This window comes from Toxorhynchites rutilus, chromosome 3, assembly GCF_029784135.1.
Source record: "Toxorhynchites rutilus septentrionalis strain SRP chromosome 3, ASM2978413v1, whole genome shotgun sequence".
In the NCBI taxonomy this organism is placed as follows: Eukaryota; Metazoa; Arthropoda; class Insecta; order Diptera; family Culicidae; genus Toxorhynchites; species Toxorhynchites rutilus.
In genome coordinates this window covers 324,899,826-324,924,082 of record NC_073746.1, presented here as the reverse complement: position 1 = coordinate 324,924,082, position 24,257 = coordinate 324,899,826, and the positions used below count along the sequence as shown (strand labels likewise).

General features: G+C 36.1%; 2 protein-coding genes across 4 annotated transcripts in view; one reads left to right on the top strand and one right to left on the bottom strand.

Annotated features, from left to right (window-relative positions):
- Positions 1 to 24,257, bottom strand: part of LOC129779694 (high affinity cGMP-specific 3',5'-cyclic phosphodiesterase 9A) — a 446,325-nt gene that overhangs the window by 211,495 nt on the left and 210,573 nt on the right. The gene's annotated exons all lie outside the window — the stretch shown is intronic.
- Positions 10,933 to 23,142, top strand: LOC129779696 (uncharacterized). Its single transcript, XM_055787326.1, has 2 exons — positions 10,933 to 11,192; positions 22,556 to 23,142. The coding sequence occupies exons 1-2, from the start codon at positions 11,093 to 11,095 to the stop codon at positions 23,140 to 23,142; spliced, it is 687 nt and encodes a 228-aa protein (XP_055643301.1). The 5' UTR covers positions 10,933 to 11,092.

Sequence of the window (24,257 nt, the reverse complement as noted above, 5' to 3'; positions counted from 1 at the left end):
TTTTTACGGAATTTGCTAACGCTAACATTTTATCTTTGGTTGTGACTGTCACTTTTTTGCAAATGTTTAATATTAAAAATTATAGGCTGTATCTATACCTGTGAATGATGTTAAAATCTAGCCTATACCCCAAAGAATGTCTGGGCCTTTATTATTCAATTATTTATAACATTGAAGTATAGTAAATTTACATTTAAAAATGAAGTGTTCGGAATTTGAGACTGTTCGGAATATGAGACAAAACGGTAATATGCTTTTTTTAAAAGTCTATCAAAATTCATTTTAGTTGCACTCAAGAAATCGTAAATCAATCTAGCGGGTCAAAGTTACAAATTTTCAAAAAAGCGTGTTAGTAAAAAAACTGTTTTCAGACCACTCTAGTTCAAATGAAAAAAATACTACTCTAATTTTTTTCGGAAAAGAATAAATATAGAAAAAGTGAGCAAAATATGAACATTTTTTTTCTCCAGTAGATCCTTTTATCATTGAATTGCTTATACATTCCTCAAAATTACCTTCATCTCCACCCATGGAGACGCATGATAGTTTTGAGGCAAATAGACGACCCGATATTTAGCACAAATGTGAAAACCAAGAGCCAAGAATGCCAATATATCATGAACCTTCAACCAGGGTTACTATATCTACAGAATAATCTGTATTAAACAGATTTTTCAGACCTTTTGAAACAAAGAATCTGTAGATACAGATTACAGATTTTTTTGGTTTTCAAACAGATTTACAGATTTTTGAAAATAGCGATCCAATATTAGTTATGATTTGATCTTAATATTTTTCCTAACTCACCAATTTTATTCATATAGCTTCCGCATCAGTCTGAATGAGAGTTATTTTGGCATTCATATGTGGCGTGCAATACTGTTTTATCATGTTCAATCTAAGGCGAAAGAAGCAAAAGTCTGCGTCATCGGCTAGCTTTACAATAAATAAATAACACTGTTTGCCTTTTTCCTACTAAAGAACAATGAATGCGAATTTTTACGTGTATACTATCAACATCGTCATATTCATAATAACTTAGCCAACCAATGACACTAAAGCTAAGATTATGCTTCAAAATTGAATTTAGAAATTTAACTCTTTGCGTTCGTATTAAATCTCAACATGTGTGTCGTACTGGTCGCAATTATTTTCACTTGAAAAAGCAGTGATGTATAAGTTTGTTAGACTATGAAAAATGATCAAGATTCCTTTATTTTATGTAAAATTTTTATTAAGTATTTTTAATTTTTTACTAAACAATATGTTTATGTTTATGTTGAAAAAATATGTGCTATAATAATAAATAATGTCGCGTTTCACATACAAAACAATGTTCTTTATATCTACACAGCGCCGCAATACATGGAGTTTTCCATTAATCCTTTCCTGAAGTTTCTTTATACTGAGTACCGTTATCTATTATTCATACTAGCACCTTTTTGGTTCGTGAATAAGTTCAGAAGACATTCAAATTGGGTTAGAAAAAGTGTGAAATGATACATTGTTGCATAAATTATAATACAGTCAACTCTCCCTAACTCGATATTCAAAGAGACTATCGAGTTAGCGAGGTATCGAGATACAGAACATTTTTTCATAATTTTTTTTATGTCATAAATTGTCATATATTAGGGTAAGTGTCCCAATTATGGTATGAATTTGAATTTTTAATTCATTCCCTTAAAGTGAAAAAACACCTTTCTCATATAAAGAAAAATATTTTTTCAAGATTCTCTCAGGAGGTGATAGACGATCATATTTGATGAAAAAAATCCTTCTACGCTATGTTCGAATTTCAACGATGACAGAATTATAGAACTTTTTCTTTGTTTCGGACTCTGTTGCCTCAAACTGATTCTACACTGAAAAGTACGCTACGTAAGCTCTAGTTGCTAATACTACCATAAGGTGTTGAAATTATTCAAATTTTTATGTTTTTTAACGATTTTCCTTAAAGAAGAATTATGATCATGGTTTGACCACCTCTGATCATAGTTTGCCCAAAAAAATGATCATGGTTTGTCCGGTTTTAGAAATCTCCATTTTTGAATGAAAACATTCGAATTCACAATTAGATGTTGCATTTATCATTGCTTGAGTTTACTGTCATCATATTGTTTCATTCATAATTTTCTTCAGAATATTGCCTTTTCTTGGGAATTTTAGAAGTGTTCACCTCAACACAATCAACACAGAAAAACCATACTTCTGCTATGCGCGAAGCACACCATAAACAAACATAAACAAACTGCAGCGCGCCAAGCGGTTGCCATAGAAATCATGTGGACAAAACAACATTATTGAATTGGACAACTCATGATCAGAATTGAGTTCATCAAAATGCGTTAATTTAATGGTTTAGCTATGTAAATCCGATACAAATGGTGAGCAAGCATGATGTTTACAATATTTATAAGTGTTGTAATCCAGAAAAGGTCTGAATACGTGCCAAATAATCATCGGGTGATCGATTAAAAGTTAGCTCGAATGAGGGGCGCATTGACACAAATAGAAGGTGTATTTTATAATCCTTTAAAACATGTGATTTCGTAAAAATATACTATCAAACTACTATAAATCATGTAAAAGGCAATTTCATTTATATGTTTCGAAACATTCGAAGGCCTTATTTGACACAGGAGCGCTGAATTAGAGCATTCAAAAAAGTGGGCAAACCATGATCATATTTTCGACTGGACAAATCAAGATCATTTACCCTAGTAGTGGAACATCTAGATTAGTGGATTAAAATAACATTTTGGAAGTGGAAAATTTTAAAGTTATTTTTTTTCAACTTGTAATTATTAATTTCATCATGATCGAATCATATATAATCGAGTTTTTATATAATCGAGTCCAACCTGCATGAGGAACTAGTTTAACAAAGAAAATATTGAAAAGATTGTATGTTATTCAAACTAAATTGTAACGATCACGCAGGAACTATTCAATCACAAAGAAATGTTCGAATAGTTTCACAGGAACATTTTTAGATGATTTCAATATTCCGGACATATTCTTCAGGTTTGATTCAACGTTCGAAGATGTAATTTCAACACAATCATCTGAACTTTCCTGAATATTCTCCATCTCAATACACTTACTATCTTCAGCGTTTTTCTCATCTTTTTCGACACTTTGGAAAAATTGTAAACTTATCGATTTGATCTTTCGTTGGAGAGATTTTGGGTGCGCTGTATAATTATCAACGAACATGACCACCTTTGAGAAGAAATAGATATAAGTATGATACATTACCATTAGCCATAATTCCAGAAATAATACCCTTCTATTTCCAAATTTTTCATCAAATTACATGATCCATACCTCAAAAAGCATTGAGGCCATCCAGACCTAGGTGTTGCCCTCGTATATCACTGGTAATGACTTCTTCTTATTGAAACATCGTGGGTTTTTACTCTTTCCATTGATCAGCAACGGTAGTTTATCGCTCCCGTCCATGTTTGTTGTGCTTTAAGGTTGGGAATTCCCAGTTTCTGGACAAATTCGCAAGCCATATCCCGAAGAATAGAGCCTGAGAGAGGTAAATTATTCTCTCTGGCTTGATAAGACAAAAATCCATTGACCGCTCCAGCTTTTCGATTCCGACCAACCTTATATGCTTTTGGTCTAGATTCAATTTTCCATTCAGATTCCATTTTCACTTTAGTTTGAATAGTGTTGATACCGTACTTTGTGCAATACTGAAATTATTTGCAGCTTCAGACTTCTTCCGTACATACTTTTCGACCTGCTCTATGATGCTCAAACGTTGCACAATGGTTAGCGGTTAAATCGTTCGCTTGAAAGGTTTTTCGTGATTTTCCACACTTGAAAGAAATTTGCTTGATGACACAAACACACCGTCCTCCCTTTCAATTGAAATCAGAGGCAATAACGCACAAAAAACATCAGACAAATGAACACAAAGCAGACAAATGAACACAAAGGGTTAATACAGATTTCGATACAAATTTTCTGAGAAAAAACACAGATAAAAAAAATTTTTGAGACCGAATACACAGATTTTGTTATGGCAACCCTGCCTCCAACACGTCTATGTCGCCAGTGGAGTCGCATAATGGTTTTTGAAGCGACCTGAGAGGACTTCAAATTTTTAACATAAATCTTGAATAATGAAAAATACCTTTCTAAATGTCTTATAAAAGTTGGAAGGATCCAAATTTGGTCGACGAAATATGCGTGTGGTGATTTTTCTTTTCAAAAATCGTCTTATTTCTCATCTTCTTCCAGATCAATCAATATTAGACGAAGGATTAACCCGTTTTTTGCACCTCCTACAAGTTAGTTCGGCTTGACGATGATCTAATTTGATATCTGGGAACCACCATCACGTTATTCCCGGCATACCATTCAATCGCCTCATTAGTAGGACGGGAATCGGAGGCTGGGGTTCCGCTTAGAAATGTGACCACTTTTTCCGTCCTGCGTCATTCCAGCCTTCCTGGCAATCGATAAACGTTCTCCGATTACTCTTCTTCTTCTTCAATGGCACTAACGTTCCTAGAGGAACTTCGCCGTCTCAACGTAGTATTACTTGCGTCATTTTTATTAGTACTTAGTTGAGATTTCTATGCCAAATAACACGCCTTGAATGCATTCTTAGTGGCAAGCTCTAGAATACGCTTGATCACAGTGCAAGTCGGAGGAAATTTCTTTGACGAAAAATTCCCCCGACCAGAACGGGAATCGAACCCGAACACCCGGCATGTTAGTTATGACCACTCGGCACTCCGATTACTCTAATCATGTTCATTACAAAATTTTAAAGCGTTGTTCTTGTTGCTTGGATGCTATTTTGAGAACTGAAGAACAAACGTAAATCAAGATATGTATAGGACACACACACTGTTACATAACGAAGGGTATTCAGATTGTTTGGACGCAGAGTCAAAAAAAAATTACGTCAAATTTGATTTGACCAAATTCGAAAGATAATATTTTCTACTAAGTTCGGATGGCAGTTTGATGAAAAAATTATTCAGTTTAGTTAGACCGCGAATCGAAGACACTGGTGAAATAAAAAATGCGCCAGAGAACGGACCACCTAAAATTAATTTTTAGTACATGTTTTGTCATCCCGATGTATTACATAAAATGAGCCTAAAAATAACATAAAATACGAACCATCAATTGATCATGACTCTCAAATACTGGCATAGCATTTGTATAATATATATGGTAAGATCAAGATGAGCGAGAGAAACAAGAGACAAGTAAGCTTTCCGCATACTTTGCCACATACACGGCCCAGACCGACATGGATATAGATCTCCTTTTTACTTTTAGAACACACTTTCCAACTTCATTTTATAATCAGATGCAAATTATATTTGCTCATTTGACACTTCAGGACCTGAAAAAGTACATTTTCGGCCGAAGATGAAATACTTTCTGGCAACGCTGGTTTGGGTGCTGGCTCGGATGTAAATAGCGTTTATGGTCCTGATATGGTAAAAGCCAATTACGTAAATTTTCGATTCTGGTGATTTTGATATCAACAATTCTCCGCGTTTTGGCCAATTGTGGAAATTGTTGTTAAAATAATTGAAACCTTGGCGATCGTGCGATCATCATGTCCAATAGCTTCGATTACCGTTAAATATTTTGTCGTTTTGTATACAGTCCCAGCCTTGACTAAATACTTTTTTAGCTGGAAACATGCGAAATTACCTCGGATATCCAGGAGAGGCCACAACTTGTATTTTTTGTTATCTCTTTAAACGGATTTAGAAGCTTAACGCACTGTTCCATAAAACCCCACTGTTGTGTCGTCAAATTCGGGGAAAAGAATTTCATCAGCTGCTGTTCAGTTGTTCAATATTCCATGCAGAAAACTTGACACTCTTGGGATATTCATTACAAAAGGAAAACAATCCTCGTTCGTTTATTTATGTAAAAAATTGTTCCTCCCTCAAATGTACTTCTTTATTTGCTTCATTAACTCATGCAGTTTCTCTCGGTTTAGTATACGCAACTAAAGGCTATCCGGCAACCTTTGGGGCCGGATATTCGGTATCCGGTCAAACCACTATCCGTTTTCACTATTGAAAACTTCTTCGTTTTCTTCTTCTTCTTCTTCTTCTTCTTCTTCTTTACGATTTTGTGCATTCCATTCGCGACTTATTACACCGGGTGAGAATATAAAATATGTTAATTGCGATTTCTGTTATAGTATTCTTTGGTATTCAATATAAAATCAATATGAATTAAAACTTTTTAATTTCACAACTTTCAGCGAACAGAGTGGCGATTTGTATGAGAGAGTATAATTTTTTTTTAAACTACGATATTTCAATTTTTTAATAGTTCAAATAGTTAAAATTGGGTGTATTCAGAACCGTCATAAACAAGCATCTAACGTAGTGGCGAGGAACTTTTTTTTTTAAATATGGGTGCTGTCTCCGCTTTCCGGTTTGGGATCGGGTCAATTGTCAAATGATTACATTAAGGATTGTTAGTTTCAAAGAAGGCTATTGAACAATTTATGGAGAGGAGAAATAAAAAATATGTGGGCTATATCTTTGATATAACCAAGAGTTTGTCGTAGGACCACCGTTGGCTTTGTGATAATTTATTTATATTGATTACATTATTGATTAAGGTGATTGAAGTGATTGAAGTGATTGAAGTAAGTACAAAAGTATCCGCAGTTTACATGTATTTGCAATGCCAATTTCCCCAGACTCCTTGGCTTGGAAGTATCTGTTGGGGAATACGTATTCCGCCATTACTCTGGTCGGTACGATTCGAGGAGCACAAATCGGGCCAACCAGAATGTGGAATTTAGCTCGTTTAGACAATGCTCGGTATTACACAGTAATTCAATTGTTCAGGAACAGGAACAATTTTGTTTTTAAAAAACATTACGTAAATATTTGATGTATAAAACATTTTTGTAATATAAAATTTTAAATTTAAATTTTGTTTATTTTCAGTGTCGTCTAGTGAAGCTTTCGCACCCGGACGGAAGAGTTGATTTGCATAATTTGCATAACATAACAAATTGAAGCCAATGACTTAGACAATGACAATGACTCTATTGAAAAATATTGAACTTGGAAAACAAATGGATTTTATTTTCGTAATTATTGATTGTAGTCGTTTTTTTATTGTTTTCATTGCTTTGGATTGGAGGGTACTATATTTTTTATTTTTTCTGAGCTGAAAAAATAAATCTGAGGATTTTTATATAACATATATCGATATCAGAGATGCTATTATTTTGATTTTTTGATTTTTGAGATATGATTTTTCAAATTTAACCGTTGGTTCGAAAAATCATTTTTCCGCTTTTATCCGAAATTACTTTTTGCAAAGTCATAACATTTGAACTACTGAACCGATTTAGATGATCGACATACTAAATTGAAACCAATAAGTTAACCTTCCTTGAAAAAATATCACGCTTGGATTCTAGTCGCACAGGTCTAGTTTAGTCACATAGGAATTTTGAACGAAGACTTCAAACATGTTAAATTTGCAAAATAATAACTTAAAAACGAAAGAAATAGCACCTCTGATATCGAGATATGTTATGCAAAAAACCTCAGCTTTTCAGATTTTTTTTTATAAAAAATAGCGCCCTCTATCCTAAACCGAGAAAACTATGAAAAACTAACTCAATCAATAATTACAAAAACGAAATCCCAGAGTTTTCGCAAAAGTTATATTTTTGCATAGAAAACTAACTCATAAGCTTTAATTTGATATACCGATCATCTGAATCGGTCCAGTCCAAAATTTAAAATTTTTTTGTCGTGGCAAAAATAGGGAAAAATTGTTTTTTCGAACCATCAATTGACTTTGAAAAATCATAACTTAAAAACTGAAAAAACATCTCTGAGATCAAGATATGTTAAGTAAAATATTCTCAGCTTCAAGTAAAAATATTAAAAAATATAGCGTCCTCTAGTCCGAAGCCATGTAAACAATAAAAAACGATCACAATCAATAATTACGAAAATAAAATTCATTTTGTTTGCAAGTTCAATATTTTGTAATAAAAGGGCACCTCATTGACTAAAATTTTATATGTCGATCATCTAAATCGGTTCAGTGGTTCAAAAGTTATGAATTTTTGAAAAAAGGCATTTTTGGGAAAAAGTGGAAAAAAAAAGATTTTTCGGTCCACCCTAGAATGAAAATGGGCATTCTAATAAAAAAATTAAAAAATACGGGTCTAATGTTGCGCGATGAAGAACAAAATTACCACTTTGATGAAAATCTGAGAACCATTCTATCGGTTTGGCATGGAATGGTTGTACAATGGTCATTAATCGATGGATTCAGTCACAAGGGTTAAAAATTGTTATATACATTTTGTGCAAATCGTTAAGCATCGCGATCAAATTTAAAATAGTATGTCCATACTTTCAAATCTCTAGTAAATCTGGAGCAGGGCCACACTTAGGGGGAAAATAAAAGCAAAATCATGATATGGGAAAACATGAACCAACATTCGCTGTGCACGCTTCAAAGCCAAATTTCGTATGGATTCAAACTACTGAAACAGAACTTCTCGGTTAATGATCGCGCTGCTACAAAATATACAACGCGTATGGATTCTACAATGCTGTATTGAACGCAGATTAAGATGCATGCAGAGGATTATTCATTTACTGAGTCTCAAATAAATCGAAAACAAATTGTATCAGCTCAAATTATCGCTCCAGCCCCAAAACGATTATACAGCAAGCCTTTCACTCACCATGCAACGCCATGATGCGATGGAAAATACTGACAACGTATCTATTTTTGGAAAAGTCGGCAGAGAAAATCGATTTTCGTTTGACATTTTACCTCGCAAGATCGCAGCATCACATGAGTGGAATCAAGCGTTTCATACGCTATCGATGTCTTTTTCTGATTGGTTTTGGCAGACCAACGACTAGCAAAATCAATTTTAGGTACAATGAAATGAAAAGAAATTGGACTCATCGATTGAAAAACAATGTAATTGGGGTTAAAAAAACCATTTCCGCTATTTTAATTCCTAACACGACATAAGGCTTTTCGAAAAACACGCTCGAGTGAATTTTTTTTTTTACTAAATTGAGGTTGTGGAACGTCTATTCTCTCTCCGCAATCACTTATCTTCAGCAACGATGCAGCATCAGTAAATGCACAGAATCGGTGCCTTCCTCGATAGGAAACGATACATTCGATCCCCGTAGCAACGGATATTCCACAGAATCACACGAACGGTCGGTAATCTTCTTCGATTTTCCCAGCCGAGCGGAAAAGTTACAACCATAAAACGGAATATCGAATGTGAGATTCGCGGAAGGAACCACCTTCTCGGTAGGAAGCTTGTTTGGCTTTTATTATTCATCACATGATGTATGTCTATATGCTGAGTGAATGAGTGCGAGGATTCATATGCCGAATTTGTCTTAATATGATGAAAGGTTTCTTTGATTTCGACGATAAGCGAATTATCAATTCATTGAATTGTTTGGAAAGCGATTTCGTTCGTTTTTTCACCAGTTTTTTTTTACCCGCCGCATGACTAATTTGGTTGGGAATGGTTCGATTAATTTTGATTGGTTAATTTGTGGACTGCACAGTTTATATAATTTTACTGGGAATATTCCAATTGGTCGGAGTTAGAAATTGAGTCAATGTCGATTGAAAATTTGCTTCGAAAATTGAACTCCCTTTGTGTTATGATTTGGTTTCCATCGCTATTCCCTTACTGACGTTCCACGAAAGAATGAGTCAGCTTTTACCTTTCATCCGATGTCTTGTAATCTCCGAACTTAAACCTGACAAGCTGTACAGGTTGTCATTAAAGGCTTAATTTTGAACACTGGTGACTGAGAGCGTTTTCATTCTCATTCTGCACGACTTCATCGTCCATAAAAAGAAAAACAGGCGTTTCGCAACACATTTCCTGATCCCCCCCCTGGAGGGAAGCGAATCGATTTCTCCTCACGCTGGCAAAGTTTTCCGATAAAGCAAACTTTTCCCTGCTGCGGACAACTTTTTATCTGTTCAACCCGTTTTTCCCAGCGCTTTCGTCAGTTTCCACTTCCTGCATTACACCTCGTATCTTGGCAACATTCCACAAGATTAATATGCCCTGAAAAAATTCTCAAAAACGCATTTCTCGACCCCTAAAATCCACAATTAAAAAAAAAAAAAAACAAAACAAAACGTGATGATATTCGAGAAGTCCTATCATTCGGTTTGGCTGTGATTCCAATTAAAAAGTTGATTTCTTATTCCATCTTTACTCGCGTTTTCAACCCAACCCCTCTCACCCCCCACAAAAGTTTGAAAAGGTCAGGAACACTTTATAATTATGGATATTGCCCCCGGGTTATTATCGGGCTTCTGGCCGCCGGTCGGGAAATGATCTTGGATTTTTCTCCTCTGTCGCTTCCTTCATCCTTTGTGAATGGGTAAATTAGTGTGCTGAGAAGGATGATACGCAGCAAAAGGAAGCAGTTTATCGCCATTCCGAGGCAGCTTCCGTCAGCAGTTATGATTATTATTTCCATTAAAAGCTTGGCTTATCGATGTTTAATACCTTCCGATTGAGGGTTCGGAGATTCAATCCCGCCTAATTAATGATTTTCCGGCTGCCGCTCCCCATTACGCCGATGGTATTTAGCACCGTCAGCTTACGGCTGATTAAACCATCGGTCAAAAGCGTCGTTTAATTTAACTCACCGCGGGGCAAATATGTGCTCATCATTATTGCTTGGCTATTAAAACTCCGGTTCCACTCTCTCTCTCTCTCGCATCGCGGCGAAAATTCCTATCCAAATTGGAAATAGTTCGCGTCAAATGCGGAATTTGTTACCTGCCAGAACCAATAGCAAACATTTCCACGGATTATTGATTCGTAACGCTGCATAAATACCATTTGGCCCGCTTCCATCGGATGATAGTTCCCGGTATCAGCCTCGAGCGTCGAGAAGTGTGCCGAACTGTGCGGATCCAAACGAAAGTTTGTGTTCGAATATTGTGAATCACCGGGAAAATCTGGAAAAGTGCGCCTGGTCTTGCCCTGCCCTCGTCGCCTATCGAACCAAGCCCACAAATTAAACCTGGGCGGAAAATGTCCCTCTGGTGGTCGTCGTCCTCGCTACCGGTTGCGCTGGCGGTGGTATTGCTGCTGCTGCTGCCGCTGTTGCATCCCGGATGTTCAGGCTCTGCTGGTACGTAAATAAATTTTGGGGGACAGCATTTGACGAGAGCATTCGTGTGTGTGGTTTAATTTCAATTCGTACATTTACCAGTTTTTGCTGCGACGGAAAGTCAATTTGGGGTGAAAATGGATAGCGCAATCAAACGCGGAAAATAATTGAGTTGCAGTTTTAGTGATGTAGTTTTGGAATGTTTGAATGTTTGAGGACAGCGCCACGTGCAAGCATCGATTCCAATTGGTCAGAGTTAAAAATTCGAACGATTGGAATCTGTGTGACCCGTGCCACATAATTATTTTTGCGATCTCTCTTGTTGTGGAGAATTCCGGTTGTAAAAGTGTATTGATTGAAGTCGAAACTAAGTGAAACAATTTCGTAAAATGAAGTCTGCTTTTATGAAGTTTTTTCAACCCTCCCCAATAGCCATGTAGGCATCCTTTTGAGGAGTAAGAATCTTTTCAAGTTCGATAAAAAGTATCTAGTTTTTGAATTATAATTTTTTGTGAAAAATAAAGAAAAAAATGTTGACATTTTTCAAAAAGTGGTCTTGTAGTAGTTTTTGAAGATTTCAAGTATGCAAAGTTGCTTAATTGACCACAATTTTTTTCAAATATTTTCAAATACAATGGAACCGAAAATGTATAGGGAAGAGTGCCTGCAAAAACGTCTCCTTCCGTTTATTAAGGCTCACAAAGTTTTGGCCAAAGGGCCTGGCTGTGTAAAGAAGTAAAAAGTGCTCCCAAACTAAATCAGCAGCTTTATGGAAAACATTGTGTACTCAATACAATGTTTTTTAAGGAATTTTGACTATTTTCATCGTAGGACCTATGGTGAAAAACGTGCATTTAATTTTTTTTCCACGCATTTTTCAATAGCTTCAAGATAAAAATTTCAAGAAAATACTGAAAGTGCATCTTACTATGGTGTATCAATAAAAATTATAAAAAAAAAATTAAATCAAAAATTCTAGTACTAAAAATATTATGAAATGGTGTAAATTTTTTTGGGGGATTTAGAAATTCAGTACGGTTATCGTAGGTTTTAAGACATAGTACAAGCATAAGACAAGCTTGATTCATTTAGAATCCGGAATCACAAAACCAGTTGTATTTTGGGATTGGTTGAAGATACAAAGCATGTTTAGTATCAAAATACAGATAATTAATTTTTTAAAAGAGCCCCAAACTGTATCACGAGCGCTATGGGAAATATTGTATAGAGTACCTAATGAAAAAATTGATTAATTTTTTCATAATTATTATAGGAGCTATGGTTAAAAACGTATTTTTTACGCCATCCTCAATAGCTTGGAAATGAAAACATGGAAAAAATACTCAAAGTGCACTATGATGTACCACGACAAATCGTCAAATAAAAATACTATCGAAAACTCAACGAAACACCATCGAATTTATACGAAATTGGATAATTCTACAAATAGATCAGATGTTGATATATTTAGTCTTTTAAATTTAAATCCACGAACACAATAAAGTAATCGATTTCTTCAAAATAAAAAATTAAGATGGTATAAATTAGGAAAAACAAATAGGTTCAATTCCCGAAACATTATAAAAAAAATATTTGAAAAAAGCACGTGCGAATACATTTCAAAGCAGTACTGTGTGTCAAAGCTCAATTTAAAAATTCCAAAATTTCGAATTACAAAAAGAAAAATAATAATATTTCTCGATACACCACAGTAAGATGCACTTTCAGTATTTTTTAAAATTTTTTACCTTCAAAGCTAAAATGGAGAACTTTTTATTTGATACCCTATACAATATTTTCCATAGAGCTGTGACTCGGGATGTTGAAGAGATCCTGGAATTAAATGGCCGCTGACCAACAGCGAGTCCAAACTTCAAGCGAGTTGTCCGAAGAAAAGTACGAAAATTTATCAAAACTTTAACGTGGTTTCAATATTTTTTTTTTCTGAGAAGAAAAATAAACTATCTGCATGTTGATGGAAAAACATTTTTGGTACCTTCAATCAATCCCGAGATACAGCTGGTTTTGGGACGCCGGGTTCTAAATCAATGAAGATTTAGATTCTTTAATGTTGCTAACTTATCGTATCGGATTTAGGGGAGGAAGATGTTAAGAAAAAATCGATTATCTGTTTGAAATATTATGTTTTCTAAAACATTATTAAATTTTCTTACAGTTCAATATACCCTGAAATCGGTTTTGAGGCGGCATTTCACGTGGTTTTAGGAATTTACGAGGTCTATTATTACGCGGATTTCGAATTTACGCGGTTTTCTTTTACGCGGCACGTATCCCCCGCGTAAAAAGCGGCTCAGTGTATTGGACCTTATTTCCCTATACACTCCACGGTGAAAACAAAATGTACGGCACGTCATTGAACTACGTTTTACGAGTTAGTGAAGCGTCAATAATGGGTTTTCAGGCAGAATGAACAATTTTCGGAATTAATCGGTCAAATGTTTCACAAAAAAAAAACAAAGCTTTTACTAGAATTAAAACAAATCATAAAGTAAAAATTTTTAGAATACGAGTATAGTAAGAATATGATGGAGAGGTAAAATAATATACAAAACGTGGAAGTTTATCGCTCGCGGGATAACATCGTGACAAAAATTATAAAACTATTAACATACACCCTGGTACAGAAAAGAAAAATGCAGTCCTACGCCAATATCGAAACTAGAAATTCTCGCTTGCTCTCTCAGGATGACCAGGGACGTTGAAATAATCCCCGATGAATCAAAAAATCTATCACCGATTCATTTTGAATACGCCTTTGGTAGATTTCGAAAGCAGAGAAGTTTTCTCATTCGCTTTCTCTAGTTAACCAGGAACTTAAAAATGAAATATAAAAAAATATTGAAGATAATTTTATGCCCGATTAGTAACGAAATATATCGCTTTATACTCATTTTACTCGTCTTCAAGACATTCAATAAAGTGTTTTCTCGACTGCTCTCTTGGGTAGGCTGACCAGATAGTTCGGGAATAAAAACGGGACTCGTCAGCCACAATAAATTAAAAAACGCCAGTTTTTGAAGAACTTCATGAATGAATGGATAAAACCAAGATTAAATCCTAACAATCAAACCTTCTTAGATTCACCATGGGCATGGGGTTTCCGAACACCACTTAAGCATTGATGGCATTTAAACATTGTTTCATTACTCAAAATGGTACTCTTTCGGTACTGAAAATTACACTAATCACATTTGTCTCAAATTCCGAACACCATTTTTGTCACTGACTCGTTTTCCGAACACTTTTGTCTCATATTCCGAACAGCAAAAATGCATTTTTTTAAAAATCATAACTTTCAAACTACTGGACCGATTCATATGATCAATATATCAATTTAAAGTCAATTAGCTAGTCTTTTTTGGAAAAATTTTATGCTCGCAAAAATTGGATTTTGCTTTGGTCATAATTGATTGTATCTGTTTCTTATAGTTTACATGGTTTCGGGACCAAGGGCGTTATATCGGTATCGATACCTGTAAATGACGTTAAAATAAAGTCTATAACCTAAAAAATGTCAGGGTTTTGAGTATTAAATTATTTATAACATTAAAGTTCAGTACATTCACATTTAAAAATAAAGTGTTCGCAATTTGAATCATGCGTAGCAACTTGATTCAAATTCCGAACACTAATTTTGATGAATATTTCTGTATAAAATATAATTTTATTTCATCCATTTATTGTAGATTCTTACCGTTTCTGGCCCTTAACATGAAAACAACAAACAAAATAGTTGAAAAAACTACAAAAACTGAAAAATTAACGATGCTTGTATTTTACGAAATTTGCTAACGCAAACATTTTATCGTTGCTTTTGATTGTCACTTTTTTGCAAATACTTGATATTATAAATTATAGACTGCATCGATACCTGTAAATGATGTTAAAATGAAGCCTATAACCCAAAGAATGTTAAGGCTTTCATTATTCAATTATTTATAACATTAAAGTTCAGTAAATTTACATTTAGAATGAAGTGTTCGGAATTTGAATCATGCGTCGAAACTTGATTCAAATTCCGATCACTACATCAATACTAATTTTAATGAGTATTTCTGCATAAAATATTATTGTTTTCATCCATTTACTGTAGATTCATACCTTTTCTAGCACTTAACATGAAAAAAGACAAACAAAATTGTTGAAATAAGTACAAAAATTGAAAAATTAACGATGCTTATTTTTTACGGAGTTTGCTAACGCTAACATTTTATCTTTGATTTTGACTGTCACTTTTTTGCAAATGTTCAATATTATAAAGGGCCTGGCCGGGTAAGGGAGTAAAAAGTGCCCCCAAACCAAATAACTAGCTGTATGGTAAATATTGTGAAGGATATTAAATAAGAAATTTTGGCGGTTTACTATTTGGCGGTTTGGTTTGACGTAGGATCTATATTGAAAAACGCACTTTTTCGATTATTTCACGCCATCCTCAAAAGACCCGAGATAAAAATTTGAAAAAAATTCTGAATGTGCATTTTACTACGGTGTATCAAGAAAAATTATCAAAAAAAATATTTCATCAAAAATTTTAGTACTAAAAAAAATATTGAAATTTTGAAATTTTTTTTTGGATTTAGAGATTCAGTACTACTCTAATTCATATTCAAATGTGTTTCTACGGCTTTTCTAGATATGTGTGATTTTTTTCAGTTTTTTTTCAGTGTTGCGCGGTGTTAAAAAATATTTTTTTTATATTTCCAAATAGTGGTTAGGTAAGGGAGTAAAAAGTGCCCCCAAACCAAATCACTAGCTGTATGGCAAATATTGTGAAGGATATTAAATAAGAAATTTTGGCGGTTTATTCGAACCCCTATGTGGTTAAAAATTTGAGCAGAAGTGGGTCTCAAAGTTATATTTTCTTTTCAAAATTTCAAAATGCCAGAAAATCTTTAACATTTTTTTGTACTGTGTATTTTTTTTATTATTTTTTTTATTATTAGATATTTGAAAAAAAGCAGCTTGAAGATATTTATCAATCTAGAAAAGCCATAAGAGCACATTTAAATATGAATCATAGTAGTACTGAATCTCAAAATCAAAAAAAAAAAATTTCAGAATTTAAATATTGTTTTAGTACTAATTTTTTTCAAATCTTTATCTCGGATCTATTGAGGATGGCGTGAAATAAACGAAAAAGTACGTTTTTCACTATAGATCCTACGTCAAACCACATAGGGGTGAAATAAACCGCCAAAATTTCTTATTTAATATCCTTCACAATATTTGCCATACAGCTAGTGATTTGGTTTAGGGACACTTTTTACTCCCTTACCTAACCACTCTTTGGAAATATAAAAAAAAAATTTTGATACCGCGCAACATCTGAAAAAAACCACACATATCTAGAAAAGTCGTAGAAACACATTTAAATATGAATTAGAGTAGTACTGAATCTCTAAATCCCAAAAAAAAATTTAAAAATTTGAAAAAAAAATTTAGTACTAAAATTTTTGGTGAAATTTTTTTTTGATAATTTTTCTTGATACACTGTAGTAAGATGCACATTCAGTATTTTTTTCAAATTTTTATCTCGGATCTATTGAGGATGACGTGAAATAAACGAAAAAGGACGTTTTTCACTATAGATCCTACGTCAAACCACATAGGGGTTCAAATAAACCGCCAAAATTTCTTATTTAATATCCTTCACAATATTTGCCATAGAGCTAGTGATTTGGTTTGGGGGCACTTTTTACTCCCTTACCCGGCCAGGCCCTTATAGGCTGCATCGATACCTGTGAATGATGCCTACACCCTACACAATCTAGCCTACACCCCAAAGAATGTCTAGGCCTTTATTATTCAATTATTTATAACATTGAAGTATACTAAATTTACATTTAAAAATGAAGTGTGAATTTGAGACTGTTCGGAATATGAGACAAAACCGACGGAATAAAACAAAAAACTCTTTAATTGTTCTACACGAATCGATATCAAATATTGCGAATCGATATTACAAATCGATTTTATGTCGACGACAGCTGTGTAAAATATCTGCAAACACAACGAGAAAATACAACTTAAAAAAAACGAATGGTGCAAAAAATTTTTGCCCTGGTTTCTTTTCATATTTTTGTTGTGTCTCAAAACTAAACGACACCGAATTTTAGCCCTTTTCCTCTTAACTAAGAGAAACGCTATTTAGAATTATTGAACAACCTGATTTTTTAGTGTTTTCGGTAGCCATTATTCCTATTTTTAAATCAAACAAAATAAATAGGTACCATGAAGACGCTGGTTTTACCAATGTATTGCTAGAAATAGATCCAAAATATATTACCAATTGGGCTCAATACTACTTTTCAAAATCTATTCTAAGGTGATTTTTATATACAGTATCTGAAAAGAATTAGGAAAATCACACTGGGATGACTTCGAAAAAAGCACTATTTTAGGCGCAATTTTCTACCGATTTGGGATCGTTTTGAAGCAATGCATTAGTAAAACATATCGCTGGTGCCCTTTTGAGTTTTTTGATATCTTGCTTCAAGAAAAATGGCAGCATTAAAACCTAAAATAATCAGATTTTTCAAAAATTAAAAATGATGTATCATTAGATAAAAAGGGTTCAAACTCAAGGACAACCAGTTTTTTGCCGAAGCCCATATAACATCATAGATAGAACTCATGGTAGAAGAAAAGCATGAATTTTTGTAGCACTGTTTAATTGAAAATAATGACAAAGAAATAAATATTTTTTTCTTAATACTACTTTTCTTTTATACTCTTAGGCTACCCACCTGTATTCCAAAGCCGCCAGTTATACAGGATAGGTAGGACAGAGTTTTATGCGCGATATTTTATGAAAAGTATAACCGGTTTATTATAGAAGCTCAAGGCTAAAAATATCTCAGATTCAAAGATTTCTGGTTTGTATTCGAAATTTTGAACTCCAGGTTGATATTCAAAAATAAAATCTAGACTTCGGATTAGCTTCTAGAAACACGGTTTTTTTCCGAAAAAAATTATCTATATCTTATCTTCATATCTTAACACTAAAAGGGGCCATTTTAATTTTTGTCAAAATTTTCTTGCAAATTACATTGTCACAACATAATTTTCCTGCACTACTTTTCTTAAAACATACCTCGAATTTATTTTTCAGTGTTTACTCCTCTGTTGTCATTTTTTTACTGAGAAATATATGTAATCTGCCCTAACTACCGCAACGGGTCATTTGACCCGTGCAAACATTCATATGATATCAGAAAGATTTGTAGTGTGATTGTGATACAAAACCATTACATTACAAATTTTTGCTATTGTTTTATAAATTTTGTTGTGTTTGTGAATGAATAGTGAATGATTTGAATTAATTGTATTGCTGACTATCCAAGCGAGCTAACAGTAACCGTTCCAAACTACAGTGCTATTTTTCGTGTCAAAAATTGTTACTTCATTATTTTGCTAATAAATGTTATTCTAAAAATATCGAAATATACGGGAGAAATATGGTATGTCACGTTTCTCAATAAAACTATATAAATCGAGTCATTGTTTACTAACTATTATTCATAAGGGGTCACTTGACCCGCTGTGGTGGGAATAAGAATACATGAAACATCGGTAGGTTTAGTGTTAATATCTCGATAGTTGATAATTTCTACCAACGATAATTTTCGTTTTCAATCAAATTAAATATTTCACATTCTTATGAAATAGTTTCAACATAATGTTTTGAAGTGTTTTTGATGCTAACGGATTTCAATGATATGCTTACCAAAACGGAATTTTCTAAAATTTGAATGATATGGTAAACAATGATAAACAATTGTAAAATCAAATTGCCAAAATTCGGATACATTCCCATTTCCCATAGGTGCTCACCTGCCCGTGTTGTCAGTTACAATCAATCAATAGGACTGCTAGGCATAAGTTTCGGAGACGGATGAATCGAAAGACTTAAAGTCTCAGTTAAAAAAGAAAAGAAGAAGGCATAAGATTTATACATCACTGTAATTCAATCGCGTGTAAATCCGTTGCTTAATCCGTTGCGTCGGATACATGGCTCGCTCTGTTAACACTGAGAAGAAATGAAATATTGAAACATAAGCACCGAAGGTTTGCAACTTTTTGCACCGGGCAAGAATACACAAGATGTCATTTGCGATTCTCAGTTCAGTATTGATCTTGCCGGCCCGCAATCAACAGCATATTTTAAGGCTGAAAGGTAATTTGGAAAATTTTCAAATTGGCTTGACGGGTGATGATAGAAAAGACGTCATTTGTAGTTTTTGTTTCAGTATCGCTCAAGCCAGCTAGCATTCAATAGTAAATGTTTTTAAAATTGATGTATCATGTTGGCTTGATTAAAAACTAATTAAGATTGGCTTCAAAACAACGTAAGGCGAAAGAAATTCCATAAATATCTACTACTTCCCAATACCCGAAGTGATTAAAGGGTGTGTCACATCAAATTGCATCACGGAAAAAACGCTGTATTTGGAAAAATGTCGTCGAACGAAAAAGAGCGTCGTGAATTAATCCTGCGCACTCATTTCGAGAATCCGGAGTTGTCTCATCGGGACATCGGTAAGATGCTGGGAATCGTCCAATCCACGGTCAACAAAGTACTAAAACGATACTTCGAGAACCTAACCATCGACCGGAAGGTGAAGAACGGCAAAAATGGATGCTCCGTCAGTGAAAAAGGTCACAAGCGCGTAGTTAAGCAGTTTAGACGTGATCCGAGAAGTTCGGTCCGGGATGTCGCCAATAAGCTGAATTTGTCAAGTTCATTCGTCCAGCGGACCAAGCAGCGGGAGGGCCTGCGTACATACAAGGTTCAGAAGGCTCCTAACCGCGACGAAAGGCAAAACATGGTGGGGAAGACGCGAGCCCGGAAGCTGTACACCGAAATGCTGACGAAGCCGCATTGCCTGTTAATGGACGACGAAACCTACGTCAAAGCGGACTTTCGTCAGCTGCCGGGCCTGTTGTTCTTCTCCGCAGAGGACAAATTCAGCGTTCCGGAGGAGATTCGCAAGCAAAAACTATCCAAGTTTGCCAAAACGTACATGGTGTGGCAAGCGATCTGCTCTTGCGGAAAGCGGAGCGCCCCCTTCGTGATGACCGGCACGGTAAACGGACAGGTTTACCTTAAGGAGTGCCTACAGAAGCGCTTACTACCACTATTGAAGCAGCACGAGGGCCCGACCATCTTCTGGCCGGATCTCGCTTCGTGCCACTATTCAAAGGACGTGTTGGAGTGGTACGAAGCCAACGGGGTCACCTTCGTGCCAAAGGAAATGAACCCGCCCAACGCGCCGGAGCTTTGCCCAATAGAGAAATATTGGGCGATTATGAAGCAGGCCCTCCGGAAGAACCCAAAAGTTGTCAAATCGGAGGCGGACTTCAAGAGAAAATGGATTTCTGTTAAAAAAAAACTACAACCTGACGTTGTACAGAACCTTATGGACGGGGTAAAGAGGAAGGTGCGAGCATACGGGCTTGGGCTCGAAGTATGAATAAAAAGAAAATACCAAAAGTTGTTTAATAGTTTTTATTTTACTGTCTAAAATTTTCAAAAGGATCGGTCTACTGGGCGAATTTCTACAGCGTTTTTTCCGTGATGCAATTTGATGTGACACACACTTTAAGAGGAAAATAGAATAAAATAATTTCGTAGCCCCATGTTAACAATGGGTTCGTGTCTTGGACACCAGCTAAATTCCAAGCGTTTTCTGATCTTCAAGAACGCTAGCCACTCTTCGCCGATGCTGGGTCACTTTTGAATCGGTTGAAGCACTTTTTATTTTGTGGAACTCTTAATAGCATCATTTGTAGGTACTAAAGGGTGTGTCACATCAAATTGCATCACGGAAAAAACGCTGTAGAAATTCGACCAGTAGACCGATCCTTTTGAAAATTTTAGACAGTAAAATAAAAACTATTAAACAACTTTTGGCATTTTCTTTTTATTCATACTTCGAGCCCAAGCCCGTATGCTCGCACCTTCCTCTTTACCCCGTCCATAAGGTTCTGTACAATGTCAGGTTGTAGTTTTTTTGAACAGAAATCCATTTTCTCTTGAAGTCCGCCTCCGATTTGACAACTTTTGGGTTCTTCCGGAGGGCCTGCTTCATAATCGCACAATATTTCTCTATTGGGCGAAGCTCCGGCGCGTTGGGCGGGTTCATTTCCTTTGGCACGAAGGTGACCCCGTTGGCTTCGTACCACTCCAACACGTCCTTTGAATAGTGGCACGAAGGAAGATCCGGCCAGAAGATGGTCGGGCCCTCGTGCTGCTTCAATAGTGGTAGTAAGCGCTTCTGTAGGTACTCCTTAAGGTAAACTGCCCGTTTACCGTGCCGGTCATCACGAAGGGGGCGCTCCGCTTTCCGCAAGAGTAGATCGCTTGCCACACCATGTACTTCTTGGCAAACTTGGATAGTTTCTGCTTGCGAATCTCCTCCGGAACGCTGAATTTGTCCTCTGCGGAGAAGAACAACAGGCCCAGCAGCTGACGAAAGTCCGCTTTGACGTAGGTTTCGTCGTCCATTAACAGGCAATGCGGCTTCGTCAGCATTTCGGTGTACAGCTTCCGGGCTCCCGTCTTCCCCACCATGTTTTGCCTTTCGTCGCGGTTAGGAGCCTTCTGAACCTTGTATGTACGCAGGCCCTCCCGCTGCTTGGTCCGCTGGACGAATGAACTTGACAAATTCAGCTTATTGGCGACATCCCGGACCGAACTTTTCGGATCACGTCTAAACTACTTAACTACGCGCTTGTGATCTTTTTCACTGACGGAGCATCCATTTTTGCCGTTCTTCACCTTCCGGTCGATGGTTAGGTTCTCGAAGTATCGTTTTAGTACTCTGCTGACCGTGGATTGGATGATTCCCAGCATCTTACCGATGTCCCGATGTGACAACTCCGGATTCTCGAAATGAGTGCACAGGATTAATTCACGACGCTCTTTTTCGTTCGACGACATTTTTCCAAATTTACGAAAAATTGACAGTGAAGCATGGCCAACGTGATCTATACACTCTTATCTGATTATAAGCGAAAGCTGAAGATATAATTCCTAAAAATTTAATTTCTACAGCGTTTTTTCCGTGATGCAATTTGATGTGACACACCCTTTAGCTGAATCTTACGAACGTGTCATAGATATTTCGACAAAATTTGTTGTTTTTTTATGCTCAACTCGATCAGTCTTATAGTGACATGTAAAAAAAAGTATAACAGTACTTTATTCGGGGGCCACTCAATTTGACGCCATCCCAATCATCGTTTCAATAATTGAAAAGATGTACAATTTATAGAATTTATTCAATATGAAGCTAAAGCTTAAACTAAAGCAATTTTCCGTAATTTATAACATTTTCACAAAATTTTATATTTCATTCCAGTTCCACGAAAAACTCCCGAAATAACCACCCTGAAGGCCATGAAAAACTTCACTTCCACCCTCGCCCGGGATCTCCGTCGGGTGGAAACTGCCCTCATTCCGCTCCGCGCCAAGGAGACCGAACTGGAGCACCGATTTGCTCGCTTTGCAGCCCGAACAACACGGCACGGTTGGCGCTCGACACGAGACCAACAATCGAACGGTAACAAGCTCTTCAAGGACGCGCAAAAATTCCGCGCCACGGTGGAAAAACTCGACGGCCATTTCAAGCAGGATTTTGGCCGACGATTGAACCGTGTCCAGGCCCGATCGCTGCTCCGCTTCCGCGATGATTCCGTGCAGAATCAAATCACCCAAAGTGCGCTGGTTTACAAACGACTCATCGAGCTGCTGATAAATATGATCGAGTGTCCGGTGTTCATCATGGACCAGCTGGGAGGAGCAGGAATCTATGGCGATGACGTCGATGATGGGGATACGGTACCGCAAGGAAATGGGGAGGATGGGAGCGAATACGGGACGGGGATAGAAGGCGATTATGGGGACCAGGGGGAGGAATATTACTACACTGAGGAAGCTGCATACTAACCGACGTGGGAACGACTTGGACGTGAAATAATAAAGGATCTCATACCATATGAATGGCCTTTCGTTCGCAAGTGATGAAAACCCTGCCTTTAAATAATTGAATTAACACGATTCCGAAGTGTGAAAAGAAGGCCCTTCGTTTTGAGGGGACCGAATATGCTTCCGCTTCGGTCCGTGTGGGAAGTGAGCAAGGTTCATCCCCTGTCAGAGAGGTTAACTGTCATCCGTAGTTTTGAGTGCTGCTACTACATTATTCACAAGGATTGAAACTTACTGGTTTAGGAGATTGCGAAGTTTAATCATCAGTGTGTATTTATGGCTCGGAGCGACAACAATGAATCTTTCAACGTTTTGCAATTAGTATCGTTGGATTTATTTTTATAGGAAAAAAAGACATATATATATTCGTTAGCCTCTGCATTCGGTATCCGGGCAAACTTTCATTTTATTTTTCTATAAAACACAATTGAGCAGCCATCGACGGTGTTGTTACCCGGGGAAACCGAACGTAGGCTGCTCCATGAACACTCCGACGATCCAATCTGCCGCTTTTATGTACTCTCATACTCTTCAAATATATATACATATATTCGTAACAAGCTTCCATGAGGGGAAAAGCTGGAAGGAAAATGATTATCGATTACCGTTTCGTTAATAATTGCACTTCTGTAGAATGGCAAAGAAGGAGAAAATCGACGAGCGTCCTCGAATTGAGATGGACGATTTTGACGTCTATTGAATTTGTCGTTTGGTAGATGGCAATATGGAAATAAACGTTGATATATATTTCAACAGAAGCCAGAAGTCTGATTGCCACGCTTTTGATCGATGAATGATTATCGATGGCGTTCCAAAAATCAAATATCTAATTTCCTTCTTAGATAGATGAAGCGCACATTTCCGTTAGTTCAATCAGTTTATAAACCAATAAACTCTACTGCAATCCTGCTATAACCCTTCACTGCATTACTGCCATTCACCGGGCGGAGGGTAAACATCCATATTTATATAGCATTTATTGTTTTCCACATCGTAAATGGTTGCTTGTGTTTGCCACACACACAGGATCGAGAAATTCTTCAAGTTACGATTTTCCTCCAACATTGTGCAAGTTA

Bases quoted from the DNA above. Each gene is read 5' to 3' on its own strand.
- LOC129779696 (XM_055787326.1), top strand. From the start codon at position 11,093: ATGTCCCTCTGGTGGTCGTCGTCCTCGCTACCGGTTGCGCTGGCGGTG. The intron at 11,193-22,555 runs GTACGTAAATAA...ATTTCATTCCAG, and splicing joins CGGATGTTCAGGCTCTGCTG to TTCCACGAAAAACTCCCGAA.